Source organism: Cannabis sativa, chromosome 4 (genome assembly GCF_029168945.1).
Source record: "Cannabis sativa cultivar Pink pepper isolate KNU-18-1 chromosome 4, ASM2916894v1, whole genome shotgun sequence".
NCBI classification, from domain to species: domain Eukaryota; kingdom Viridiplantae; phylum Streptophyta; class Magnoliopsida; order Rosales; family Cannabaceae; genus Cannabis; species Cannabis sativa.
This window is the reverse complement of record NC_083604.1, coordinates 39596727-39621653: the sequence shown is the minus strand read 5'-3', so window position 1 is coordinate 39621653 and position 24927 is coordinate 39596727. Positions and strand designations below refer to the sequence as shown.

Genomic DNA, 24927 nt, shown 5'->3' with positions numbered 1-24927 from the left:
GTGTTTATTTTATATCGTTTTATAAGTTCATGTTTAGGATGTTAAAAAACATACTTTTTAGTAAATCTAGATCCTGGTAAAATATATTCCAACATCATATTCCAAAAATATCAAATATTATGAGTTTAGGGGAAAATTTTTAAGTATATGTAAGCATAAAAAATCAAATTTTACATATAGATTTACTACCATGTATATTATTTAACATCTTAAACATGAATTTCTAAAAGAATGGAATTTAAACACATATAAAGTTCAAGAAACCTTACATTGGTTGCAGCAGAATTAAATGACTCCTTCCAATCAGATCTCTAACCCTTGTTCCTTTCTGTCATAGAGTATTATCAAGATCTAAACCTAATTTTCCTTCAAGTGTTGGATTCTTCACAGTCTTACACACTATGATTGAGTACTAGACTTGCTATGTGTGGGCATGTACTCTATCATTATATGGCTCAAAAATTTGAAGAGAGAGAGAGAGAGAGAGAGAGAGAGAGAGAGAGAGAGAGAGAGAGAGAGAAGGATTTGAAAAGTAGAGAGAGAAGAGAGAAGGGTCAAATTTCACTGAAAGGCTAATGATTTATCTTCTATCTGTTTTGAGTCTATCTTTATCTATTTATAGGAATCCTTCTAAGTTTAGGTTTGAATTATATGGCATTAAAAAATTGATAAATAAATGGCTATATAGAGCTTAAGTGGTCGACCATAGGATGTGGGCCCCACTAGTTACAATTTTAATATCAATACTGTACAATCAAGGAGCATGGTTTAGTACATAAACAATCACTGAAACAGTAAAATTAAATAAAATTAGACAAAAGTCCTTAAATCTAACAATCTTAATAGTTTAGGGAAAATTTTTAACGGTTAAAAAAGTTCAAGGGGCATGATTTAGTACATGTCAAAGTTCGGGGAAGAAAATTCCTAATTAGCCTAAAAATAAAATAAGATTTTCTTTTCTTTTAAATATAAAAATTAAAAAAAACCTGACCTGGCTTCTATTAATGTAATGTACTTAAGGATCTCTCTTATTTTTATCTTTTTTTTTTGAAAAAAAGTATTTTATAGATAGAGAGAGTTAGATCTCACGGTAATATATAAATTGTTAAGTGGTATTGACGATATCAAAATCATACTAGTTAAGTTTTGAGTAAAACTTTAGCTAGCCACATCATAAGCTTTAAATTTACAAACGAGAAATTTTAAGAAAATTACAACACAATAAAAGTAAGTCTAAGACAATTACTAATATAGTTATCGAACTCCCAACATGAAGAACGACCTCTAAGAGCATTAATGATAACCTCTAAATCGCTCTTCACCACCACAAAATTGTAGCTCTTGGCTATTGCAGTCTCCACTGCAAGTAAACAGGCAACAATATTGCCAATGAGGCGATCTGAAAAGGGGAACCTTTTGACAGCCACCCAGACAATCAAACCCATATGGTCATGACCCCCAACCGCCACACACATGTCTTCCACCCAATCCTCACATCATAATTAACCTTAATCCAATCGAGTGGGGGTGGACCAACTAGACACATCATTAGAGACAATGGATGAGAGGATGGATAAAACATGCATAACAGTAAGTAATATGGTCAATATAATATTTAATCCTAGACATATTAGTATTGTGTACTTCGTTATTACAAGCTCTCCAAATCGTATCAACAATGATAGATGCATACAAGAAGACCTCATTAACATTGACTCCTTTCGAATTAAGACCCTACAGAAATTTAACACAATCCTATATCCTCACCGTAGTATCATTAATCGGAATGAGGCCCCACAGGGACAAGCTCCATGGACTTCTTTTCTCTGGCCCAAATAGGGTAAGTAGTATCTTCAATAGTCAATTGTTGCCCAAGGAGTTGTTGGGGATTGTTTTACCAGGATATAGATTTACTACCATGTATGTTATTTAACATCTTAAACATGAATTCTAAAACAATAGAATTTAAACACATATAAAGTTCAAGAAACCTTACATTGGTTGCAACGGAATTAAATGACTCATTCCACTCAGATCTCTAACCCTTGTTCCTTTCTGTCGCAAAGTATTATCAAGATTTGACCCCAATTTTTCTTCAAGTGTTAGATTCTTCACAGTCTTACACACTATGATTGAGTACTAGACTTGCTATGTGTGGGCATGTACTCTATCACTATATGGCTCAAAAATTTGAAGAGAGAGAGAGAGAGAGAGAGAGAGAGAGAGAGAGAGAGAGAGAGAGAAGGATTTGAAATATATAGAGAGAAGAGAGAAGGCTGAAATTTCACTGAAAGGCTAATGATTCATCTTCTATCTGTTTTGAGTCTATCATTATCTATTTATATGAATCCTTCTAGGCTTAGGTTTGAATTATATGGCATTAAAAAATTGATAAATAAATGGCTAAATAGAGCTTAAGTGGTCGGCCATAGGATGTGGGCACCACTAGTTACAATTTTGCCATTTTATTCAATAATTTATCCTTTCTTTCACAAATACCATATTTTACAATTTCGATCCTTTAATGTCAAAACTAATTATCTAATAAAATTAATTATAAAATAAAATTGACATTTAATTTATTTATTAATTAGACTTAATAAAGTCTCTTAAATAATAAATAAACCATAAAACTTCTTTTCTTCACAATTAAGTTCTTCCTTAGTGAAAATTTATAAATAAGACATACTCTAATTTTAGAATTATAATTGATTAATTAAAACAAATTAACTGAGTCTTACAAGCACTTTTGTCTCAACTAGTGTGGGGACCATGAGCCTATATAACCGAGCTTCCAATAAGCAGATCTCTAATTTACCAAGTAAATTCTCTAACTTAATAATTCCTCATTGCACCACTATAGAATTTGAATTGCACTCTCAATTATATATAGCGCTCTATATGTTCCACGATATAGATATGCTATGAAATTATCCATCGTTCTAATCTCAATAATCAAAGATCCATTATAGACTATTTACATTGAGTAGGGACAAATTTATCGTTTCACCCATCAATATATTTTATCCTTAAAACACGTAGCTTCATATAAATGATAATTCAGTAAACTAATATAATTACTGAAATAAAAGCTCTTTCATTTATCTCTATTAAGTCAAGCTCGAAGGAAATCATCATTTTACTTCTATATCCAGATAGAAGCTATAGATTCCATATCTATGATTAGCGCTCGTACTCAATTATATTATCATGTTCCCAAGATGTATGTGTGACCCGAACCAATTGGTAGGCTTTGACAAATAACTCTAAGAACACAAATAACACTCTTGAGATCGAACTTAACCATAGCAAGATTAAGATCTTTTGATCTAAGATCAACCAGTGATATTAACTTAGAAAGATACAGCGGTAAGATTATAAATCTTTACCAAGATCAATATCGGTCACAGTGCAATGTATACTCCATACATCCGATACTAGCATACTTTGTCAATGTCCTGGAAAGAACATAACACTTATCCAAGGTGTAAGTAAACTTTATAGTTGACTACCACATCAGTGTAAATCCAATGCACTGATCATGGGACATTAAGCATATAATCACAATTACCTTCCACTGTGTTGATATCACTGTATTTGTGAACAACAATATGTTCTGAATTTAACAGAATTGTATATTAAACCATAAACATGAAAACTACATGAAAATATGAATGACTTTTAATCTTTTATTGATAACAAATAAGATTGTATTGAAATGGGTTTTATTTAAGGCATAAAATCCCAACAAACTCCCACTTGCACTAACATAAAACAAGAAGTGCATTTTAATCAACCCATTGTTTTGATATTTAGATCAAGTGTAGTGTATTTGACTAAACCCAAATAATAGGAACTATATGTGGTAGGCAACTGCTTTATCCACCATTACTTTCTTTGTATTCATAAAACATTATGCAACATCATTTTTCTATATGTATTACTCCTCTAGGGTTACTGAAATCTTTACTGCTTGTAGAGTGCATCTGAATATACAGAAGACACATCTTTAATTCTATCGAAAATGGAATATAGATAAACACAGTTAAAAACTTTCTTCAGTTTGAATAACTTTCTAGTGCCTTTCGAAACAATTAAGTTATTTTGCTTCACTGGTGGAACTAAATTATTATAGATGTATTTTTACATCCTTCTAGAATAATTCTTCTACCCCTAGAGTAAGCACCATCTCTAATATTAAGTATTGAGTTGGTGTAGATAAAAGAATTCTAATATACAACTCTATCATCTTACATATAGGTCACTTTTAGAGATTCTTTCTTAATTGTCTCCCAATGTTTCTTGTTTGGTTACATCTTAGATGGCTCTCACTCAATAGTAGGAGTCTAGTTAAATTTATACACATGCGTGCATTTAACCTCTTACTATTGGTGCTTAGGGACCTCTTGTTGTGATATTTTATCTTAGTCTGGAACATTAAGTTCCTTCTAGACTAAGTCATCAACACAGCATTCTAGTATTAATGTAAAATACTTGCTTAAGATTAAGTAATCATTAGAGATACCTTAAAGCTTTTCATAAGGACTAGAGATTTTGCTTAAGTCATTCGAATAGACATTGTAAAAATTTCCTATCTTATTCTCATAATTCTGATAAGTTATTAGTATCCATATGAATAGTTAGATTTACTTCCTTAGTTTTAAATTAAAGTTCCTATCTTGAACATAACATAGTAGGCTATCACTAGTATCATCCAAATCATTTATTGGCATCTATTACAATAGTGGAAAATACTGGAATATATACAGGATCAAGAATAAGTTCTACTAGTTTGCTAGTTATTTTATGATATTATATCCATGTCTAATCAAAATATGTGTGACATAGAGATACTGTGATGTATTAAGTATAGTCTAGAGTTCAAAGAGTTGAACTACATATATCAATAACTTCTTCCACCCCTAAGTGTTATAGAGATTTTGTAGAGTTTCGAATATAATCTAGAGTTCAATAGATATAAAAGATATTTGAACTACATATATTGTTTCTTAACTTCTCCCACCCCTATAAGATCAAAAGATCTTTTTATTAAGCAAAATCTTAATAATTATTTAAGAAATGACAATTATTCATAAACATCGAATTTAAATTCTAAACGTTTATGTGGTATTATCTCTTTGTAGAGATTAATATACCATAGATTTTGTATCATTAATAAATACAAAAACACAGAAAACATGATAAACATATAAATATAATATGGTATTGGCATACAAGTTAAAGAAAAATGAAGCTCAATTTTATAAAAGTAATTCATAATAAAAATTTCTTAAAGAGAAAATTTTATTAATACTATGAAAATGTCATAATGAATTGTCTGCAAAATTAGAAATAGAGAGTAAAATCTCATACTAATAATTGAAACTAAATTGTTCATTAACAAAGATCCAGTCCCCAATTGCATAAGTGCTCACTCACAATAGAAGGAAAAAACGATATTTGAAGCTGCTCAAACAACTGTGCCACGAGGAAGCAGACTTTTTGAGTTTGATCAGACTGGTATAGAACATGAGATCGGTGTCTCACAAGTAGAGAGCTAGCGGGAGACAGATCATGGGCTGATCGTCCAAAAACAATTAACTCAGACCAAGACTGTTAAGGAAACGGTTAATTTCGAAATAAGAGGAGCACAGGGAAAAGTAGTGGATAAACTTCAAATGGGCTTTATGGAAGATGGGCCTGGGAGTAATTTGGGCCCACATGTGAATAAAAAAGGTGAGTGTATTTTGACTGCACCTAATATGCATGGACGTACTGAAGACAAAACTATTGTGTCCAAGCCCATTTCGCAACTGGATACTGATGACCCATTTGGGTGTGAGTGGTCAAGAGGGGGTCCTCGTAAAGGGGTCTGTGGGATTGAGAATGATGATGAGGGCGAAGGAGATTCTAAAAAACAGAAGGGTGGGTCTGGGCAAATTATTGAAGATAGAGCACGAGAAGGAAAAGATGGGGAAATTGGGCATGGGGATAAAGGGAAAAATATTGTTGATACGATTCCCTTCTCATATTCGATTGGTAATCTAGGGGTAGAAAGGGTGGGTTTTAAGGGAAGAGAGAATGACAAGGTTCGATCAAATCATGGCCAAAGAAAGAAACTCTCTATCAAAAATAGAGCACACCAGGTTCATGGACAGACTTCGGTGGAAAAAGCTCCCCAACCAGGAACGAATGTGGAGATGTAGAGTATGGCTAGGGGAGGGGGTGACACTTTTATATTTGGAACGTCTGCAGGGGCAAATGGGACTGAGTTGACTGTAGCTAGATTAAACAATGAGGTGAGTATTTCTCAAAACATGGATTTCTCACTTCAGGACACTAAATTTGAAGCGGCGAGCCTTGCTCTGCAAGACCGCCAAGCACAATGATAATGCTAAGTTGGAATGTCCAAGGAATCGGGAACCCTTGAACATTACGTGCTCTTTAATCCCATATTTGAGAATATAACCCGAGTATTATCTTTTTAGCAGAAAGTAAATTCACTAGAGTGCAAGCGGAAAGATTGTGTTTGGTTCTTCATTTTGGTGCGAATTTTTGAGTTGTGGACAGGGTGGGTCTTAGTGGTGGGTTGCTTTTGATGTGGAAAGAGGAGTTAAAGGTTCGTGTTTCTTCCAGCTCCTCGGGACATATCGTGGCTGAAGTGGCAGGATATGATTTTCTACCTTGGACATTGACTTGTTTTTATAGGCATCCAGATGCTACACAGAGGAAGTTCTCGTGGCAATTGTTAAGGAATATAAAAGGTGAGGTGCATGGGTCGTGGCTATGTATTGGTGATTTTAATGAGATTGTTAGTTTAGCGGAGAAGACAGGAGCGAGGACGAGAGGTACTGGCGCTATGGAGGACTTTAAAGAGGTAATTGATGCTTATTGTTTGATTGATTTTAGTTCTGTGAGATTGGATTTCACTTGGTGCAATGAGCATGGATCAAATCAAATCATGGAAAGTTTAGATAGGGGTCTTTGTAATGAAAAATGGATGCGATGTTTTGAAGGAGCTTACATTCGTGTTCTCGATTGGTGGGAATCAGATCATAGGCCTCTTCTTGTTGATATGCCAATGGATGCGAATTGGGAACATTGTGAATAGGTTAGAAAGAACACTCGATTTCACTTTGAGGAAGCTTGGTGTGAGGATGAAGAGTGTAAAGACATAGTGGAAAATTGCTGGAATGAAGATCGGGGGTTCGGTTCTGCAAGAGGGTTTAGGAGGAAAATTGTTAAAGTGAGTAGAGCGTTACGGGAATGGAGAAAAAAAAAAAAAGAAAAAGACACTGAATGGAAAGATTGCTACATTGAAAAAATCTTTGGCTGAGTTATCATCTAGACGGGAGCTTGGTACATGGGTTGAGATGAAAAATGTAGAAAAACAATTGAATATAGTTCTTGAAATAGATGAAATGTATTGGCGACAAAGAAGCCGTGTGTTATGGTTAAAATGGGGAGATACTAACACTAAGTATTTTCACCACAAGGCTTCGTCAAGACGAAAGAAAAATGCAATTAAAGGGTTATTCAATAATGTGGGGGTATGGCAAGATGACAATCGAATTGTTTTAAAGTTGATTGAGTTAAAGTTGATTGAGGGGTACTTCTCTAACCTTTTTCCAAGCTTCTACTATCAGTGACGAGATTATGAAGGAAGTTTTACGGGTTGTCCATCCAAGGGTGACTAGAGAAATGAATGATATGCTGCTGGAAGATTTTACGGAAGATGATATTGTGAAGGGTGTTAAAGAAATCAATCCTACTAAAGCTCCTGGTGAGGACGATCTTTCGACACTTTTTTATCAAAAATTTTGAACAATTCGAAGGAGGAGGTGGTGAATGTGTTCCTTAGGAATCTTAATAAAGGGGCTGACATCAGTTGTTTAAACGATACTTTCATCGCGCTAATTCCAAAAATAAAGAAGCCCACACCGGTGGAGGATTTCAGGCCCATAAGCTTGTGTAATGTCATATATAAGATTGTCTTGAAGTGGTTTGCTAATCGATTACGAACAACATTGGGTATGGTAATTTCAGACACCTAGAGTGCTTTTGTCAAGGGGACATTGATACATGATAATGCAATTATTGGGTATGAAGGGTTACATTGTATGAGGAAATATTGATTTAAATGGAAGGAAGACGGCTTTAAAGTTAGATATGGCAAAGGCGTATGATTGGGTGGAGTGGAAGTTTCTCAAGGCAATGATGTTACAATTGGGATATCACATGGACTAGGTGGAAAAAATTATGCGATGTGTTACTTCTACCATATTTTTGTTCCTTGTTAATGGCGAAGTACGGGGACGGGTGGTGCCAACACGCGAACTACGTCAAAGTGACCCTTTATCTCATTTTCTCTTCCTTTTTTTGTACGGAGGCCTTCTCTAATTTAATTCAAAAAGAAGAGCAACAGGGTACGTTAAGAGGTCTTAAGTTTGGACAAAATAGACTCTTTGTCTCTCACTTATTCTTTGTCGATGGTAGTTTGGTTTTTTTTTATGCTACATTAGATGGGTTCCAAAGGTTTCAAGATCTACTATAAATGTACACTCATGCTTCGGGTCAAGTGGTTAATTATAATAAGTCTGAAGTATGTTTTGGCAAGCATATCAGCACGGAAAGTAGGGGTCAGCTTGTTGGTTTTATGGGTGTTCGAGAGGTTGACAGTCATGGAAAATACTTGGGTCTCCCATCCTTTGCAGGGAGAAACAAAAAGGAGCTGAATGAGATGATAAAGAATAAAGTGTAGGCCAAGCTGAAAGGTTATAAAGCTTCAATGTTCTTGATGGCAGGAAAGGAAGTACTTATCAAGGCTATTGTTCAAGCAATCCTGACATATACCATGAGTTGTTTTTGGCTAACGAAGGGGACCATTTCTAGTTTTCATAGAATGGCAGCAAGATTTTGGTGGGGGTCATCAGAGAAAGAAAAGAAAATTTATTTGTGTAAATGGGACCACTTATGCAAACCAAAAGATAAAAGGGGGTTGGGGTTTTGAGATTTGGGAATGTTTAATCAAGCGTTGCTCGCAAAACAAATTTGGCGTTGCATACGCTTTCCTACTGCCCTGTGTAGCCGTGTGTTGAAGGCTTCTTATTTTTCGAATAAGTCCGTTATGGAGGCTCGGTGTGGAAATCATGCGTCCTTTGTGTGGCGTAGCTTAGTGTGGGGGAAGAAACTCATCTTAAAATGGTATAGATGGAGAATTGGAGATGGGGATCAAGTGAGGGTATTACAAGATCCTTGGCTTCCCCGACCTGTGACTTTTAAGATTTATGATCAGCCACCACTTCCTTCTCAACTTCTTGTTGATGATCTTAAATTGGGGAATGGACAATGGGATGAGGAATTCTTTCGAACTGTGTTTAACAAGGATGATGCAGAAATGATTCTCACAATTCCAAACTTGGGTTGGGGGACAAAAGACAAAATTATGTGGCATTACACAAAAAATGGGGAATATACAGTTAAGAGTGGCTATCAAATGGCAAGTGAATTGAGAAGAGAACGAAACCAATCTGATGATCATTGTCTTGTGGAGTGGTGGAGGAAGCTATGGAGACTCAAAATACCACCCAAAATTAAACACTTTGTGTGGAAATTAGTTTATGGATGGCTGCCAACTAACTCTACTCTAGCCACACGACATGTCATGTGTAGTGATATTTGTACTCGATGTTCAAAAGAGACACATGAATCTATATTCCATGCTTTATGGGAATGTAAGGCGAGCCATACAGTTTGGAAACTTTATGGATTAAAACTGGAAGTTAAGCGCATTGGACATGAAGATGAGCTTGCTTTTTTAATGCGCTTGGCTAAGCTCTCGAATAAAGAACGATTTGAATTTTTCCTAGTTGTTACTTGGAGCATATGGAACAACAGGAAGGCAACTGTTCATGGAGGTGTTCCTCTAAAACCAGTGGAATTAGTGGACTAGTGCAGTAATTAATTTGTTGATTTTCAAAGTGAGAGCAGTAGGAAGAAATCAATGGCTCAACGGGAACAAGCTAAATGGAAAGCACCTGAGGTTAGGACGGTGAAAATAAATGTCCGCGTTGGGGTTAAATTGGGAGATGGATGTTAGGGTGTGGGTTGTGTGGTCAGAGGAGATAAGGGAGAGGTACAGTTTGCATCATCTATAACTCTACAACACGAGTTTCAGCCACTGCAATTGGAACTCATGGCTATTCTTATGGGATTGCACATGGGAATAAGCCGCAACATACAATGATTTAGCATCAAATATGTCTGTCATGAAGTTGTTCAATTAATCTAAAGAAAGGAAGATGGTTGCCGAGATATTGATTGCTTGGTAGATCAAATCAGAATTCTTTTGTTATTTGAAAATGTTGCTGGTATCTCGTTTGTATTTCGCGAGGCCAATGGCATAGCCCATGTTCTAACCAATTATGCTTTGGTTCACAAAATTAGTGCTATTTGGATTAGGGTTCAACCCTCCTGTGCTAGTCATGCTATAATGGCTGACGTGCCTATGGAGATTCTTTTTCAAAAAAAAAAAAAAAAACTATTTTTTAACTATTTTTAATTAAATTATAATGTCATATTAACACCAAAAGTTCAAAACTATCACATAAACCTAAAACTATCAGAATAGGCATAACTCAAGAATACTTGAGAAAGGAATTTCACCGACAGAAAAAGGTTAGAAAACACGATTTAAAAATGATAGTAGTTTAGGGAGAGAATTCCTAATAATCTTTCCCTAATATCAATTTGAAATATTTATATCTATTCTATATAAAATGTGCTTATAATTCTTGGTTTATGAGAAATTATTGGGTGACTTTTTTTTAGTACTTTTAAAATATTTCAAATATATATTAAAATATAAATTAAACCATAAAATTTTGTCACTTGTCGTCCTAAGCTTCACCTTCACATAAAAAATAAAAGAATACAATCCCCAAGTCGTACGATCACTAACGATTGTTCATTTGCTTCTCTTTTCTCTTCTTCTGTTGATTATTACGATGATAATAACAACAAACACCAGTAAAGAATGTGCCATAGTGAAAGATGAAACGATTCTCATGTTTCGAATTTCTTTTGGGAATTGTTACAGCCAAATAACAAACAGCAAATGAGGATCACAAATACGCTGGTTGTAACGGCCTAAATAGCTGCAACAACGCCGCCGCCAATGATCCTCTTTTGGTTCGGTGCTGCCTCAACTGTGACACTACCTCTACCCCTCTTTGAAGATACGGCCCAAAGGCCCAAAAGTAAGTGTTTAATTAATTAATTTAATAATGATTAATTAGTTGTGTTTTTATTAATTAAAGAGGTTAATTTAATTTTATATTGGTCATTTCAAAAGTTACTTTGCAATGCTTGTGGAATTCAATTAAAAAAAGAGGAAAGACGAGTCACGGCCACGTTAACAGCTAACAACACCGCTTCAAAATTGGTAATAGAGCCGAACCACATGTTCAGCCATTATAACAACAATCCATGGAATCATAATCAATTCTGGGTGCAAATTCATTTTGTCTAATGTCTACAAGGTCTTTTTCTTTCATTTTCATTTACATATGATAAAAAAATTTTGCACTCAAAAGTCTATTGGGTGATCTTTGATTTGTTGGTTATGAAAAATGGGTTCTTTTCACATTATTAGTTCTTTCATTTTATTTCTGACTTGGACAATAAAGATAATTAATTAAGTATGTTTTGGATTATTACTTCTTTGTTTTAGAGTCTATTTGACATAGTTTATAAATTCTTATGTTTTGATTAATTATTTATTTTTAAAAAATAGTTTTGAAATCACATCGTTAGCTAAAATATAGTTTACATAATTTCACTTGGTTGTAAAAAAAAAATGTGCTTTCAATTGAAGTTGTTGTGATAATTTTGATCATCAGTTGCATTAGTGGTAAAACTGTAAGTCAGGAAATGGGTTTTCTTTCTGTATATATAATAATAGAATAAAATAATTAACTATTAAGGTTTTTGTGTTTCTTGATAGAGTATTTTTGTATCAGAAGAAGATAAAGAAGCAATTATTGCGAACAAATTCTTTCGTGGAAAGTGATTGTTGCTCATTTATGTTATTGAAATTATATTATTAACATTCTCATGTATGAGTATATCTTTCATATATAGTATATATAGTATGTGGTATAATTTCGTCGTTATGGAGACATGAGCGGAGGAAGGCGACGATCACTCTTATGATGAGAGTATGCTTTTTCTTTTTAATTGTATCACTTTAGCATAAAATTTAGTCTATGTGACTCTCATCTAATTTTTTACTAGTATATATATATACTAGCAAAAAAATTACGTGCGAGGCACGTATACTAAATTTTATGCAAGGTTTTTTCTATGTTATTTGAAAGAGAGATTATTATTGAATACTGAATGCAATATATTAGTGTTTAAGAAAGCTTAATGATTTAAATATGTTCTTAAGTTAATCCAAAAATAAACTAAAAATTGATGTTCCAATACTTAAAGAAACATTACTTAAATGGGGGTAAGATAAAAAGAAAATTAAAAATCAATCTCTAAATTGTTGATAATTGAAGATAGCATTAGTCTAAAAATTGTAGATAAGAAAACTAATGATAGTCATTGGTGGATTTCAATCTTCATTTTCTTTGATAGAGACAATTGTGTAATTTTTATATTTTACACTTTTCATTTTAGCCTGGTCCGCATATATCTGGATTATCCATTTTTTCTTTGATAAATTGAATATGGTAGTGTCGACAAAGCGGCGGTGTTCCTGCAAACAGTGATGTATTTTCATGTAAGATGATTAGACATGGTGTGCATAATTTATTTAATTAAAAAATCAACTTATGAAAGGCATGTAAAACTATTTAATTTTTTAAAAACTACACCTCTGCAGTATATTTCATTAGACTAATAAATGTGAACTCTATAATCAGGTTAGACTTTTTATTATTATTATTTAGTCTGAGTTCACATTTATTGATTTACTACATATTTTGTTTTATAATTAATTAATTGTTAATCAATTTTTTTTATATATCTCTATAATTTATGTTTCTTTTATTAATGTGAAACTTTAGCCTTAATTAGTTCTCTTCTAGCCCAATAAAATTAAGCCAGATCTACTTCTCACTTCCCTTTCATTATATTTTAATTGTTGTTTCTTTACGTGATTCTTTATATATTCTCTATATGTTTTTCTAGATATTTAGTCATTGTTATTATTAATGATTTAAAATTGAATTATTGATCTTAGATATTAATTGATGATCAGCATTATTATTAAAGATAGTGTTGGAGAACTTCATCCACTGAAGTGTGCTCGAAAGCATGAGGAATTCCCGCTAGTGATAAGATGACAACGGCGATTTGAGCGCCGGACTTGACGCACAACTCACTCGCCTTCTTGAAAAGCCCATCTCGTCTCTTTGAGAAACTGACAAGCATATTAGAGGGTTTTTTTTTTGTTGTTTTTGTTTTTTTTTTTGTTGTTGTTGTTCTTCTCCCTCTCCCAAACTTCTCTTACCCATAGTACCTGTAGGAGAAGAAAACATAAAAGTATTGTCTTGGTTCAAAACTTCTCAAAACAGGGTAATTTGTAATAAATGATAGATAAATTAAGTTATCAATACATCCCAAACGATCAGAAAAAAGAATTCATTTCAATTTGACAAAATCAAACTCGAAAAACAACCCAGCCGATATCAAATTTTCTATCGTAGAATACAATGATCCGCTAACCAAACCCTAAACAAGAAATTAGACGTTTGGTATTCATCGTGAAAAGAAATAAACATACATTTATTATCAAATATAATCACATAGTGACTTCATCAAATAGCATACACACATATATACTACTACAATTCTTTTTAAACTTATTTCAGAGAGGATAAATGAAACAAAAGAAAACTTATAGTAAAAACTCTGAAACGGCCACAAAATCAATAAGAAAAAGCCAAAAACCTAAAAAGCACAAGTGTTCGGTAGAAAAAAAAGTAAATAAAAAAATAGATAAATAAAATCATGGAATTCATTTTCTATCCCTAAGATGAGATCAAAACATAAAAATAACATGTACCATTATGATTTGTAAGGGGCAACGAGAGCATACAAGCAAACGAGGTGAAAGAGGAAATAGCATAATAGGAACGATGGACCGTAAAATTTTTTAGTCTATTTATCAAAATAAAATACAAAATAGCATATATTTATAGTTCTAAGCAAAACCCATAAAAAGTTTGAAGAAAAAATATCTCAACAATGGCTTAATCAGATATGTGACTTTGAGATAGAACACCATGATTTTCAATATACGATAATGACAATAAGTGAGAAACAATAGTAACAATGACTTTGAATGGTCAAGATGTAAATATAATGCATTATGAAAGAAAAAGTGTTTACTTAAATAATAATAATAATAATAATATTAATAACACTCTAATTTTTTTCTATATCACCTACTTATTTATTTTTATATTCATAATTTTTTAATAGAGCTATTTAAAATTTCATATACTTTAATCTTATAAATATTAACTTATTAATAAATAAATAATGAAATTTTTTAATCATTTTAATAATAATAATAATTAATATTAGGGTAAATACCATTTTAGACTCTCTATTTTATTAAATGACAAAATAGACCCTGTATTTTCTAAAATAGTACAAATATGACCCTGAACTGATTTTTTTGTCAAAATAAAATTTAATAATAATCCGATCTAAAAGTGTTATGACAAAACTATTTACATTTTTTGTATCTGTTCGTGTTAGGAATTGTCTTGAAGTTGGTTACACTAAAAAAAAAGTTATCGAAAATTTAGCTCAGAATCATATTCTTACCATTATGAAAAATACAGGGTCTATTTTGTCATTTAACAAAACAGATGGTCCAATCGGTACTTTTTGCAAAACACAAAATCTAAAATGATATTTACCCTTAATATTATGGTGAATAAACTTAAAATTATGATGTTTTAATAAATAGAATTATTATTATTATTATATCAGAAAAATATTATAATAATGACGTGGATTATATTAATTATTAACATAATATGATAAGTTTTCACTCTAGATACAATGTTTAAACGTTGATGAGTTGTACGAAATACAACAAATGTTGATATTATGACGATATTTATTGGATGTTTATTTATTATTATCATTACTAACGAGTGATAGGAACTTGTAAAGTGAAAGGAAAAAAAACATATTGTGAAGTTGGCAACTATCAATAATATTCATCAAAAAATTATAGGCCTTGCATTACCAAACTATATAAAATATACTAAATTATAATATCACTGAACTTATTACTTACCCAAAATAAAAAAAAAAAATGGTTAATATAAATGTTTTGGTGTACGAATAGAGGTCTGTAGTTCATTATTTAGTGAAAACAATTTTTTTTAAAAAAAAAAAATCATAAAATAAAACATGTGATGGAGTGTCATTTTAAGGTTCCATAGCCAATTTACAGTCTACAAATTTAGCTATTTTATATCTGAGTGCTCTAAGCAGAAAATAAACAATATTAACTTCATATAATTAAGTGGTAATAAATGAATGTTAATATATATAAATAAAGTTGATAGATCATAGAATTATGAGCATTAATCAGTGGAATACGGGTCTTGTGGATTTAAGAAAAAGCTCAATTAGTTGCTCTTCGATAGACCCCTTCGACTCCTTTGACTATTTTGACAAAATAGCATATTATTAACTTGAGTACACTGCCAACGCCATGAGCATGCACAAGATTGTTTGCTCAAATCTCCTCTTCATATCAAATCTCCGGTTGTTTTCTTTTTAAATGAGTTGTGATTCTAGAATATCAGTTCAAATATCAATTCAAATATTAATGAGATTTGTTTTATTATTATTTTATTATATATAAATAATATTTTATTATTTTATTAAATAAAAATAAAAAGTCATCCATGAATTTCTCATAAAAACAAGAATTTCAGTTATATAGGCACACGTTATATAGAATAGATATATAAATACATTCTTATTAAAAATTAATAATAAAAAACGGAGGAAAAAGAAAGAAAGAAATATGATGCCACTGGAATAACGAGTAAAATACCATACAACCAAACTAACATGGGATATATACATGGATTACTAAAACGGTTCTAACTTGAATAACTAGATTTACTAATATGACAACATTACTTGTAACGTGCTCAGTTTTTTCAATAATTTTCATCGAGGTATTGAATTAACAAAGATCCTAAACAATACTTGGAGTCCATCCAAAGAATAATAAGGATACTTCATCATTCAAAGAATTACCTACTCTTCCTCTTCAATCATTCTGTTGAACCACCAACTTATTATCTTCATCTGCCTCAAAAGCCTTTCTCAGCTTCTCTTCATCTGTCTCAAAAGCTTTTCTTGCTTGTTTGAGCTCCTCATTCATTGATAGCAATTCTTTACACCGGTTAAGTTTCCGAAAGTCCTGCACATTAAAAATGTGGTTATTTTGATTTATCATTTCTCTACCAACCAAAATGGAAAATTACATTCTAAACAACCAAGGAATCAAGAAAGATTTATAGCAGGAGATGCTTCCACATAAAGAAAGGGGTCCCTATAATCCACAAACGTGTCTTTGATAACTTAGGATGTGCATTATATGTTTAAAACCAAATATAACTACTATAGTACTACTTATTAAGACACACCTTCCGCATTAAGTAAAGAAAGTCCTCAACTGATAGCTTTCCCTGCTTTGAACCATTATCTTGTGCTTTATGTACCTGCAGTAAAATTAAGACAACAGTAAAGTACTCTCTCTAAGGATCTTACTTGGTAAAGAATAAAATCAGAAAGAAATTACCAAATCTGTGATATACTCTACAACTATGTCCTCCATAAGTGCCACGCTTTCTGGAAGAGGCTGACAATAAACACAAAAGAATTAATTAAAAACAAAAGCAAAAATGAAAAAAAGAGGTCACACTGAATTCTCTATTACTGTCAGTATAAGAAAACATCACAGCAAAATAAATTACAGAAATTTCATACTAAAAGTAAACAATGATGCATTGTAAGCTCGAATGAAATTGTCAGGTGTATCAGAGAAACTCACATTAGGATCATCCCCAAAACCATACATCATATGCTGCACTGCAAATCCACAAACAGCAAAGTAAAAAAATAATGAGATTTTGCTTTGGGAAATCTTCAACTGCCTCTAACAATCATAACTTACATTCTTTCTGAAAGACTCCTCGTTTGCGCTTAGACGAAGTTTCAGAAGACTGCGAGGCTCCAGCTTTCTGCTTTGAAGATGCTCCGGCAGAAGTGTTCATCTTCTACTCACAATAACTCACCCCTGATAATCTGATATGTGTTCCGAGATTATTGCCATCACCCAATAGCTCATTAAATTACTATACTATAAACAATTTCAAACCCTTACCGAGCAGGAAGCCATAGCCTGAAGCTTTAAACCATTAATTAAAAAAAAATTATAGAGCGATAGGTGGAATTATACCATAAAAATCCTTCAGTTGATTTAAAAGGGAAAGAAAAACAGAAATTCCATAAAAAAAAATTGCGATATGTGATACTGACCGTCGGTCAAAATTCAGACGGTAGTGTGCGGCGAAGAACGGGGGTAGCCGGAATGCTTAGCCTTCCTATAGAAGCTTCTCTACAAGCATCGTCTGGCTGAAACCACAAATCATTCCACCCAAAATTGACAGGCTGAGGCACAATTACTTTGAAGTTTGAACAAGAACGAAGGTGATTGAAGATGACAACGTAAATTGGGTGAAAAGACACAAAGTTGTCGTTTTCTGTATGAAATCGCAGGTTGAAAAGAGAAGATCGTGAGAATGAAATTGGGGAAAAGAAACCCTAGAAAGGCATTGGTGGTGTGTATTGAATTGGAGGGATGAAATGAAGAAGAAACGATTCGAAAAGCAGCGGGTGGAGTTGGACTGAGCTGAGCTAAATCACACTTCTTTTCCGTCAAGGCTAAATCCACGTTTCTAATTTTTAATTCACTAATTAGGATTTTTATCCAAACTTAAATATACTGTGTTCCATGTGGAAGTGGTGCGTAGGCTTTTTTTTTTTTTTTTTTTAAATTAAACTGCATTTTTGCAATTTATTTGTACTGGGTTTGAATGGTTTATATTATCATAATTATTATATTATAATAAAAAAATTAATCTAATAAAATTTTAACAATAAACAAAAATATTATTAAAATTTTAATATTATAACATATATATTAATTATCAGACCATTATATTTGATTGTCTTTAAAATTTAATGGTTTAATATTTTTTAAATTAATATTTATAGTTAAATTTATTTATTACACATTAATGGGTAATACTATATATACATGTAATATTTGTTCTTATATGAAAAAAAAATCATATTGAAAAAATTAGTAATTTTGTAATATATAATGCGATGCAGTTTCAATCGCAATTATTAAATTCAAAAGGGAAATTTGAATTTCTATGCTTAAATAACCTAAAAATTTGTCTTCTAAATGCAAAGTTATAAAAATTGGTAATATATGACCATTTTATCAATTTTCCTAAACTACCCCTCTCATTTGTAATCAGCCTCTGTCTTCCTCTCTCTTCGTCTCTCTCAGCCGATTTCCCACACATCAAACCCACACCCCCAAAAACCAAAAAACCCACACAGTCGCCGGACCCGTGACACCCAAACGACCAGGGAACACAGTCGACCAACGCAACCCGAACGCTCGCAACTCCGACCTTCGACGAACTCCCAACATCGACCCACTCCGAAAATGTCAAAGGTATGGTTTTTTTTTTGTTTTTTTAGAAAGGATTTAAAGATTTATTTTGTTTGAGATTGTTTGTGAGATATTATTGGTTAGATTTAGGTTGTTTTGTGAAAATGGGATTCGGATTACACTGTGAATCCCGACTGAAAAATGGGCTTCGGATCTGGGGAAGACGACCGGCCCGATGGTCCGATTGGGGGGTCCGATGGCCCGATTGGGGGTGGGTCCGATGGTCCGATTGGGGGTGGGTCCGATGGTCCGATTGGGGGTGGGTCCGATGGTCCGATTGGGGTGTTCGTGTATGGGTCCGATGTTGGGTCGGACTAACATGCTGTATGGGCAGGGAGATTGGACCGATGGGTCCGATTGGACCGATGGGTCCGATGGGTACCCAATCGGGCCATCGGGCCAATCGACCCGATTTTAATTTTTTTTTTTTTTTAATATTAATGATTTAGTAATTGTTTAGGTATTAATTTATTATTATATTATTTAGTGATTGTTTTAGGTATTAATTTATTTTTAATGACTTAATAAGTATTTTTTTAATTAATTATTGGTAAGTAATAATTTTTAATTTATTATTAATTATTAATTATTGTTTTAATTTTTATTGTTTTATTAATTATTGTTTTAGTATTAATTAGTAATTATTGTTTTAGTATTATTTATTAATTATTGTTTTATTATTAATTATTAATTTTTGTATTATTTTTTATTGTTTTATTAATTATTGTATTTTTATTAATTATTAATTAATGTTTTAGTATTAATTATTGTAGTAATTTGTATTGTGTTATTATTTATTATTTTTTACTAATTATTAGTTATTAATTATTAATTAACATTTTATGATTAATTGTTAATTATTGTTTTAATTTGTATTGTGTTATTATTTATTAATATTTTACTAATTATTAATTATTAATTATGAATTTGTATTATTTATTAATTATTGTTTTATTATTAATTATTAACTTTTGTATTAATTTTTATTGTGTTATAAATTTGTATTATTTATTAATTATTGTTTTATTATTTATTATTAATTATTAACTTTTGTATTAATTTTTATTGTCTTATTAATTTTATTATTTATTGATTATTGTTTTATTATTAATGATTATTTATTGTATTAATTTTTATTGTTTTATTAATTTTTAATTATTGTTTTATTTTTTATTGTTTTTGTAATAATTACATATTGTTTTATTAATTATTAATTATTGTTTTATCTTTTATTATTTTATTACTTATGTATTATTTTTTTAGTATAAATTATTGATTATTTTTTTTAATTTTTATTGTTTTATTGATTATTGTTTAATTATTAATTATGAATTATTGTTTTATTTTTTATTGTTTTATTCATTATTGGTTATGTTTTATTATTAATTATTTATCGTTGTTGGTTATTAATTATGTAAGTATATTACCAATTGTATTTTTGTATTATTAATTATTAATTATCGTTGTTGGTTTTTTTTTTCAGGGAAGTGCACATCTTATAATTCCAGTGTCGGACCATTACACTGGCCGTGTCACATGGCGCGGGGGTAGTTACTACTACCCGAAGATTAAGGATAAATTTGAAGAATTTAACCTATTGGACAGGGTGAGGGAATCCCCTTTCAAGCAGTTTTTCGAGAGAGCGCCCATACAATTTTCTGGAGCATTTTTTCATCAGTTGATGCTTCACAAAATAAAATCTGACAAGCCGGACGAGGTCCATTTCTATGTGGGAAGGAAGAGATGTAGATTTGGGAGGGTGGAGTTCGGCTTGGTCACCGGGTTAAACTTATTGCCCTACCTACCGAGGAAGACATCAAACAAAATGGAAGCTCGACCGGTTGATTCAGAATATTTCAACGGTAGTGCTTCGATCACCTTCGCCAACCGCGCAGTTTTCGAGAGCCGCACGTAAGCTGATGATGTTTACAAGTTGGGGATGGCCTTGTTTGTTATGGGCGTCCTCACTGGTAAGGAGGAGAAGACTGCCGTTCCTCCTTTTGTGATAAGAATGGTTGATAACCTTCCATTCTTCTACGAGTATCCCTGGGGAAAGATTTCTTACACCAAGCTGATGGAAAGTTGTAACAAGGATTACTTGGATGTGAAGAATAAGATGTTGAAAAAGATTGAGAAGGGAGTCACTCAGAAGGAGGCAAAATACTCAGCCTACGGCTATGCCGCGGCGTTGCAGTATTGGGCATACGAGGCCATATTACAGTTGGGCAACGAGTATGCAGTGAGGAGGTCGCATGGCTTTCCGAGAATGGTCAACTGGGAAAGTAAGCCGAAAACTACACTCGGGAAGGATGAAGTCACCAGATTATTTGCGAAAAATGTAAGTTTGTTACGCTTTATTTTGAATTCACGTTAATTTCCATATATTATATTAATATATTTGTTATATTTTTCAGTTGACAGTGTACTCCGTGTTATGTCCTCGGCCGAACGAGGTTGAGTTTGTGAGTTACATAACCTGGGGTCGCCCTCCGTTATTTGTTGACTTGGAGGAACTTGTGTTGGGTGAGGATGGGCAACCAACACAGATGCTTTGCGAAGCCAGCCGAAAAGCCGGCCTCCACATTGGAAGAGCGAGCGGAGGCAGCCCGAATATTTAAAGACTCTACACCACCTCCATCGTCTCCTCCACGTGCACCGCCCGCAGCCTGCATGGGTCTGGTGTTGACCCATCTCCAGCTTCAGTTCCTGATGGGTCTGGTGTTGACCCATCTGCAGCTTCAGTTCCTGATGGGTCTGGTGTTGACCCACTTGCAGCGTCACAGGGTCCTCCTGTTCCCCCGTCAGCTTCCATTCCCAAGACCTCGGAGGCTCGCGATCCAAGATACCCCGCCATTTTGGCAAGGTTGGAGACCGTGGAGAGGGGGCGGCCGCTCTGCTAAGAGGACAAACGGCGATTATGGATCAGTTGAAGACCATAATGACGCTCCTGCAAGATCCCGGAAGGCGGCGGCAGGATTCACGGCCACGGCCACGGCCACGGCCACAACCGAAGAGGAGGCTCGGACACCGAAGATGACTTCATTCTCCCAAATGATTACCAACCGGATGATGATGACATGTTCGTACACCCGAGAAGACGAATATCACCAAGACGGGGATACTCAGGATTCTGAGGTGCAGGTGTTAGAGACAGCTCCAGAAGTCATGGAGAACCGGAGGAAGAGAAGGCGGCCTAGGTGGTTCGCTGAGTACACTGAAATGAAGAAGAAGGCTAGGGCTACTTCGACACTCGTGAATGCGGACCCACTTAGAGTGGTTGATCGGAAGCTGCTCAAGACTTTTCACGATTGGGTACTCGGCCAGATTGGGAACAATTACCCGAGAGAGTGCTTCACCGGTCGATACCATTCGTCTTGGTTCCTCGAACTGCATACTCCGAAATTTTGGCTTGGGAACGATGTAAGTTTTTAAGACTTTTTTACTGCTTTTGCTTTTAAAGACTTTATCTAACTCTTTTTTATTTAACTCTGACATATTTAATTTTCATGTTTTAGCATTTGGATGCGGCATTCCATTTGATGAGGAGGCGGCAACACTTTTATCCCGAGTCCTACCCGAATAGATGTGTCATAATGCCGTGTATTTTCCCAGCAGGAGTTATTGCTCGGTGGGAAGCTGCGGGTGATGACCAGGCTAACTATCAGTGGGACGAGGGCATATTAGATTTGATCCGAGGGGATGAAAGTCAATTCTTGGCCAGTTGGAAGAACAAGGAGAGAATATATATGGCCCTCTACTTCGATAGAGCAAAGCATTGGGTGGCATTAGAGATAGATCTGGATCATTGGTTGTTGAACATATTTGACTCCAGCCTCGGATCGATTTCCACGAACGAATTGAACCGTCACCTGGAAATGTGGGAAAAATTACTACCGAATTTGCTGCTGCAGGCTGGCCTATTCGAGAGTCATGACATGATCCTCTTGCCTCAACTTACCGCCTCAGAGAGCCGAATTCGAAATTTCACTTCAAAAGTCATGGATCGGGCCGTTGTTCCACAGACAAAGACAAGGTAACTTAATTACAATTGATTTTTTTGTTATTTAACTTGAATTTAATTTGCACACTTTTATTCATTTACTTTTTATTATCTCATACAAATGCAGAATCGCTGCGGGATGTACGTGATAGAGCACATCGAGCATAGTATGTTGGAGACTACGTTTGATAATGTGCACGATGAGAATATGAAGAAATTTAGAGAGCGCTGGTGTGTAGATTTGTTTTACCAGAATTTAGCATGAACAGTCATTTTTTTTATTTGGTATTTTTTAAGATAACAATGTAAATGGTTTTTTTTTATTGGTTTGTTTATGTTTTTTCAAGAGTTCATACAAATTTTACGCCTTTCTTTCGTGCAACAAATTATAATAATTATGTAAACATAAAATATCACAAATTCTAATGTTTAAAATAGTCCAACATTAATTCAATAACAATACATAATAGTCCAACCCATCACGATACAAATAAACTAAAAATTTATGTTAAACCTCGGTAGGTGCAAGTGCTTCTGTTGTGTCCCGTGGCACCGCACTTGCTACATTTTCGTGATTTGATAATCCTTTCACCATTACAAGCAGTTCTGTTGTTCTTAATTCTTCCAACCTTTTGCTTCTTGGGTCGCCCTACTGGTTGCTTCTCAACAGGCACTCCAACTGTCATGTTCTTTATGTCATCAGGTAATTCCCAATCATCCTCGTCACCAACTGGCATAATTGTTCCTTCGTATGTTCTCCTCCAATATTCTGTTGTGTAATATGGCGAGCATAGTGTGTACACGCTAATACTTCGCTCCTGAGATGCAGCACATGCAAGAGGACAAGGAAACTTCATGCACTGGAACAAGCCGCAAGTGCAACTCTTTTCCTGGAAGTCCACTACGCCACCGGTGAGAACTGTTCTTCCAGGGTGAACCTGCAACGTGTAAGGCCCGCATGAGTCAACGTTCAAAAACCGACCTTTTTCAAAATGCAATGCCAAGTCCTCCTCCATTTCTGGTGCTAGGGGTTTCGTCCACTTGTCAGCTTTTTCTTTTCGTGAAGCAAACCACTTCTGGACTTTGGACCTCAGGAATGCTACAGCAGCAGTGATCGGGAAGCCTCTTGCATCCTTAGTTGTGTTGTTGAAGCTCTCAGCCCAGTTGCTCGTCATTACATTGTAACGTACCCCTGGAAAGTACGACCGGACCCATTTTTCAAATCCGATTTCCTCAAGATATTTTGCAACCGCTGGATTCATGGCCCGAATGTTCTCAAATTCTCTGTGAAACTCTGATCTTGAATACGTGTACGCACACGTGTAAATGTGATTCGTGAAGACGACAATCTTGAACTTGTGGTTGACGTTCATAATAATGTGGTGGTAGCATGCACCGTGGTGTGCATCAGGGAACACGATATCCAAAGCACGAACAATACTTTGATGCCTATCCGAAACAAAAGCTAAGTTCTCAACATCACCAATCGTTTCTTTCAATTTTCTCATAAAATAGGTCCAGGAATTGTGGTTTTCACTGTCAACTATAGCAAAAGCTATCGGAAAGATATGACTCCCTGCATCCAAAGCCACTGCACACAACATTTGCCCACCATACCTAGTCTTCAAGAAAGACCCATCAACGCATATAACAGGTCGACAAAACTTAAACCCCCGAATAGAAGGACCCAGAGAAGAAACAATACTTGAAGCGACCATCTTCTACCACAAAATCCGTGATGGTACCTGGATTCCGCAACTGTAGCATGTGCAAGTAACTAGGTAATAAAGAGTACGAATCTTCGGTGTGTACCCCGAGTCGTGTGTATTGCCTTCTCTCTGGACCTCCATGCCTTTTCGTAACTCATTTGGATCCCGTAATCCTTGTGCATACTTTTTCTTATATCAGAGGGCAACTGATCCGAGCCGTCAGTTGCGAACTTATCCTTAATTAGATGGGCAACTATTACAGGTGATGCTTGACGGTTATCTTTTCCTCGAAGATCAAGGGAACATGTATGTACATTATGAAATGTACTCACCTCAAACATGTTAGAAAGTACGTTCTTCTTCGCTCTTAATCTCCACCCACAATCTGTATCCTTACATGTGACGTACCAAAT

The 24927-nt window shown here is 34.0% G+C and overlaps 2 protein-coding genes across 4 annotated transcripts; one reads left to right on the top strand and one right to left on the bottom strand.

Annotated features, from left to right (window-relative positions):
• Positions 1-16060: 16060 nt before the first annotated feature.
• Positions 16061-18098, bottom strand: LOC115714971 (transcription initiation factor TFIID subunit 13). Of its 3 annotated transcripts, none has more exons than XM_030643739.2 (6): positions 17596-18098; positions 17231-17353; positions 17108-17145; positions 16856-16915; positions 16701-16775; positions 16061-16474 (listed from the first exon to the last, which is right to left on the bottom strand). In XM_030643739.2, exons 2-6 carry the CDS (start codon positions 17328-17330, stop codon positions 16322-16324), a joined length of 426 nt encoding a protein of 141 aa, XP_030499599.1. In that variant the 5' UTR covers positions 17331-17353; positions 17596-18098; the 3' UTR covers positions 16061-16321. The 3 variants fall into 3 exon arrangements, with proteins under 3 accessions (XP_030499599.1, XP_060970002.1, XP_030499598.1); XM_061114019.1 differs by having other exon boundaries at positions 17231-17458; positions 17596-18095; XM_030643738.2 differs by having other exon boundaries at positions 17231-17361; positions 17596-18095.
• Positions 18099-21838: 3740 nt separating this feature from the next.
• On the top strand, positions 21839-22909 carry LOC115713584 (uncharacterized). Its single transcript, XM_030642071.2, has 2 exons — positions 21839-22225; positions 22321-22909. Exons 1-2 carry the CDS (start codon positions 21839-21841, stop codon positions 22840-22842), a joined length of 909 nt encoding a protein of 302 aa, XP_030497931.2. The 3' UTR covers positions 22843-22909.
• The last annotated feature ends 2018 nt before the right edge of the window (positions 22910-24927 follow it).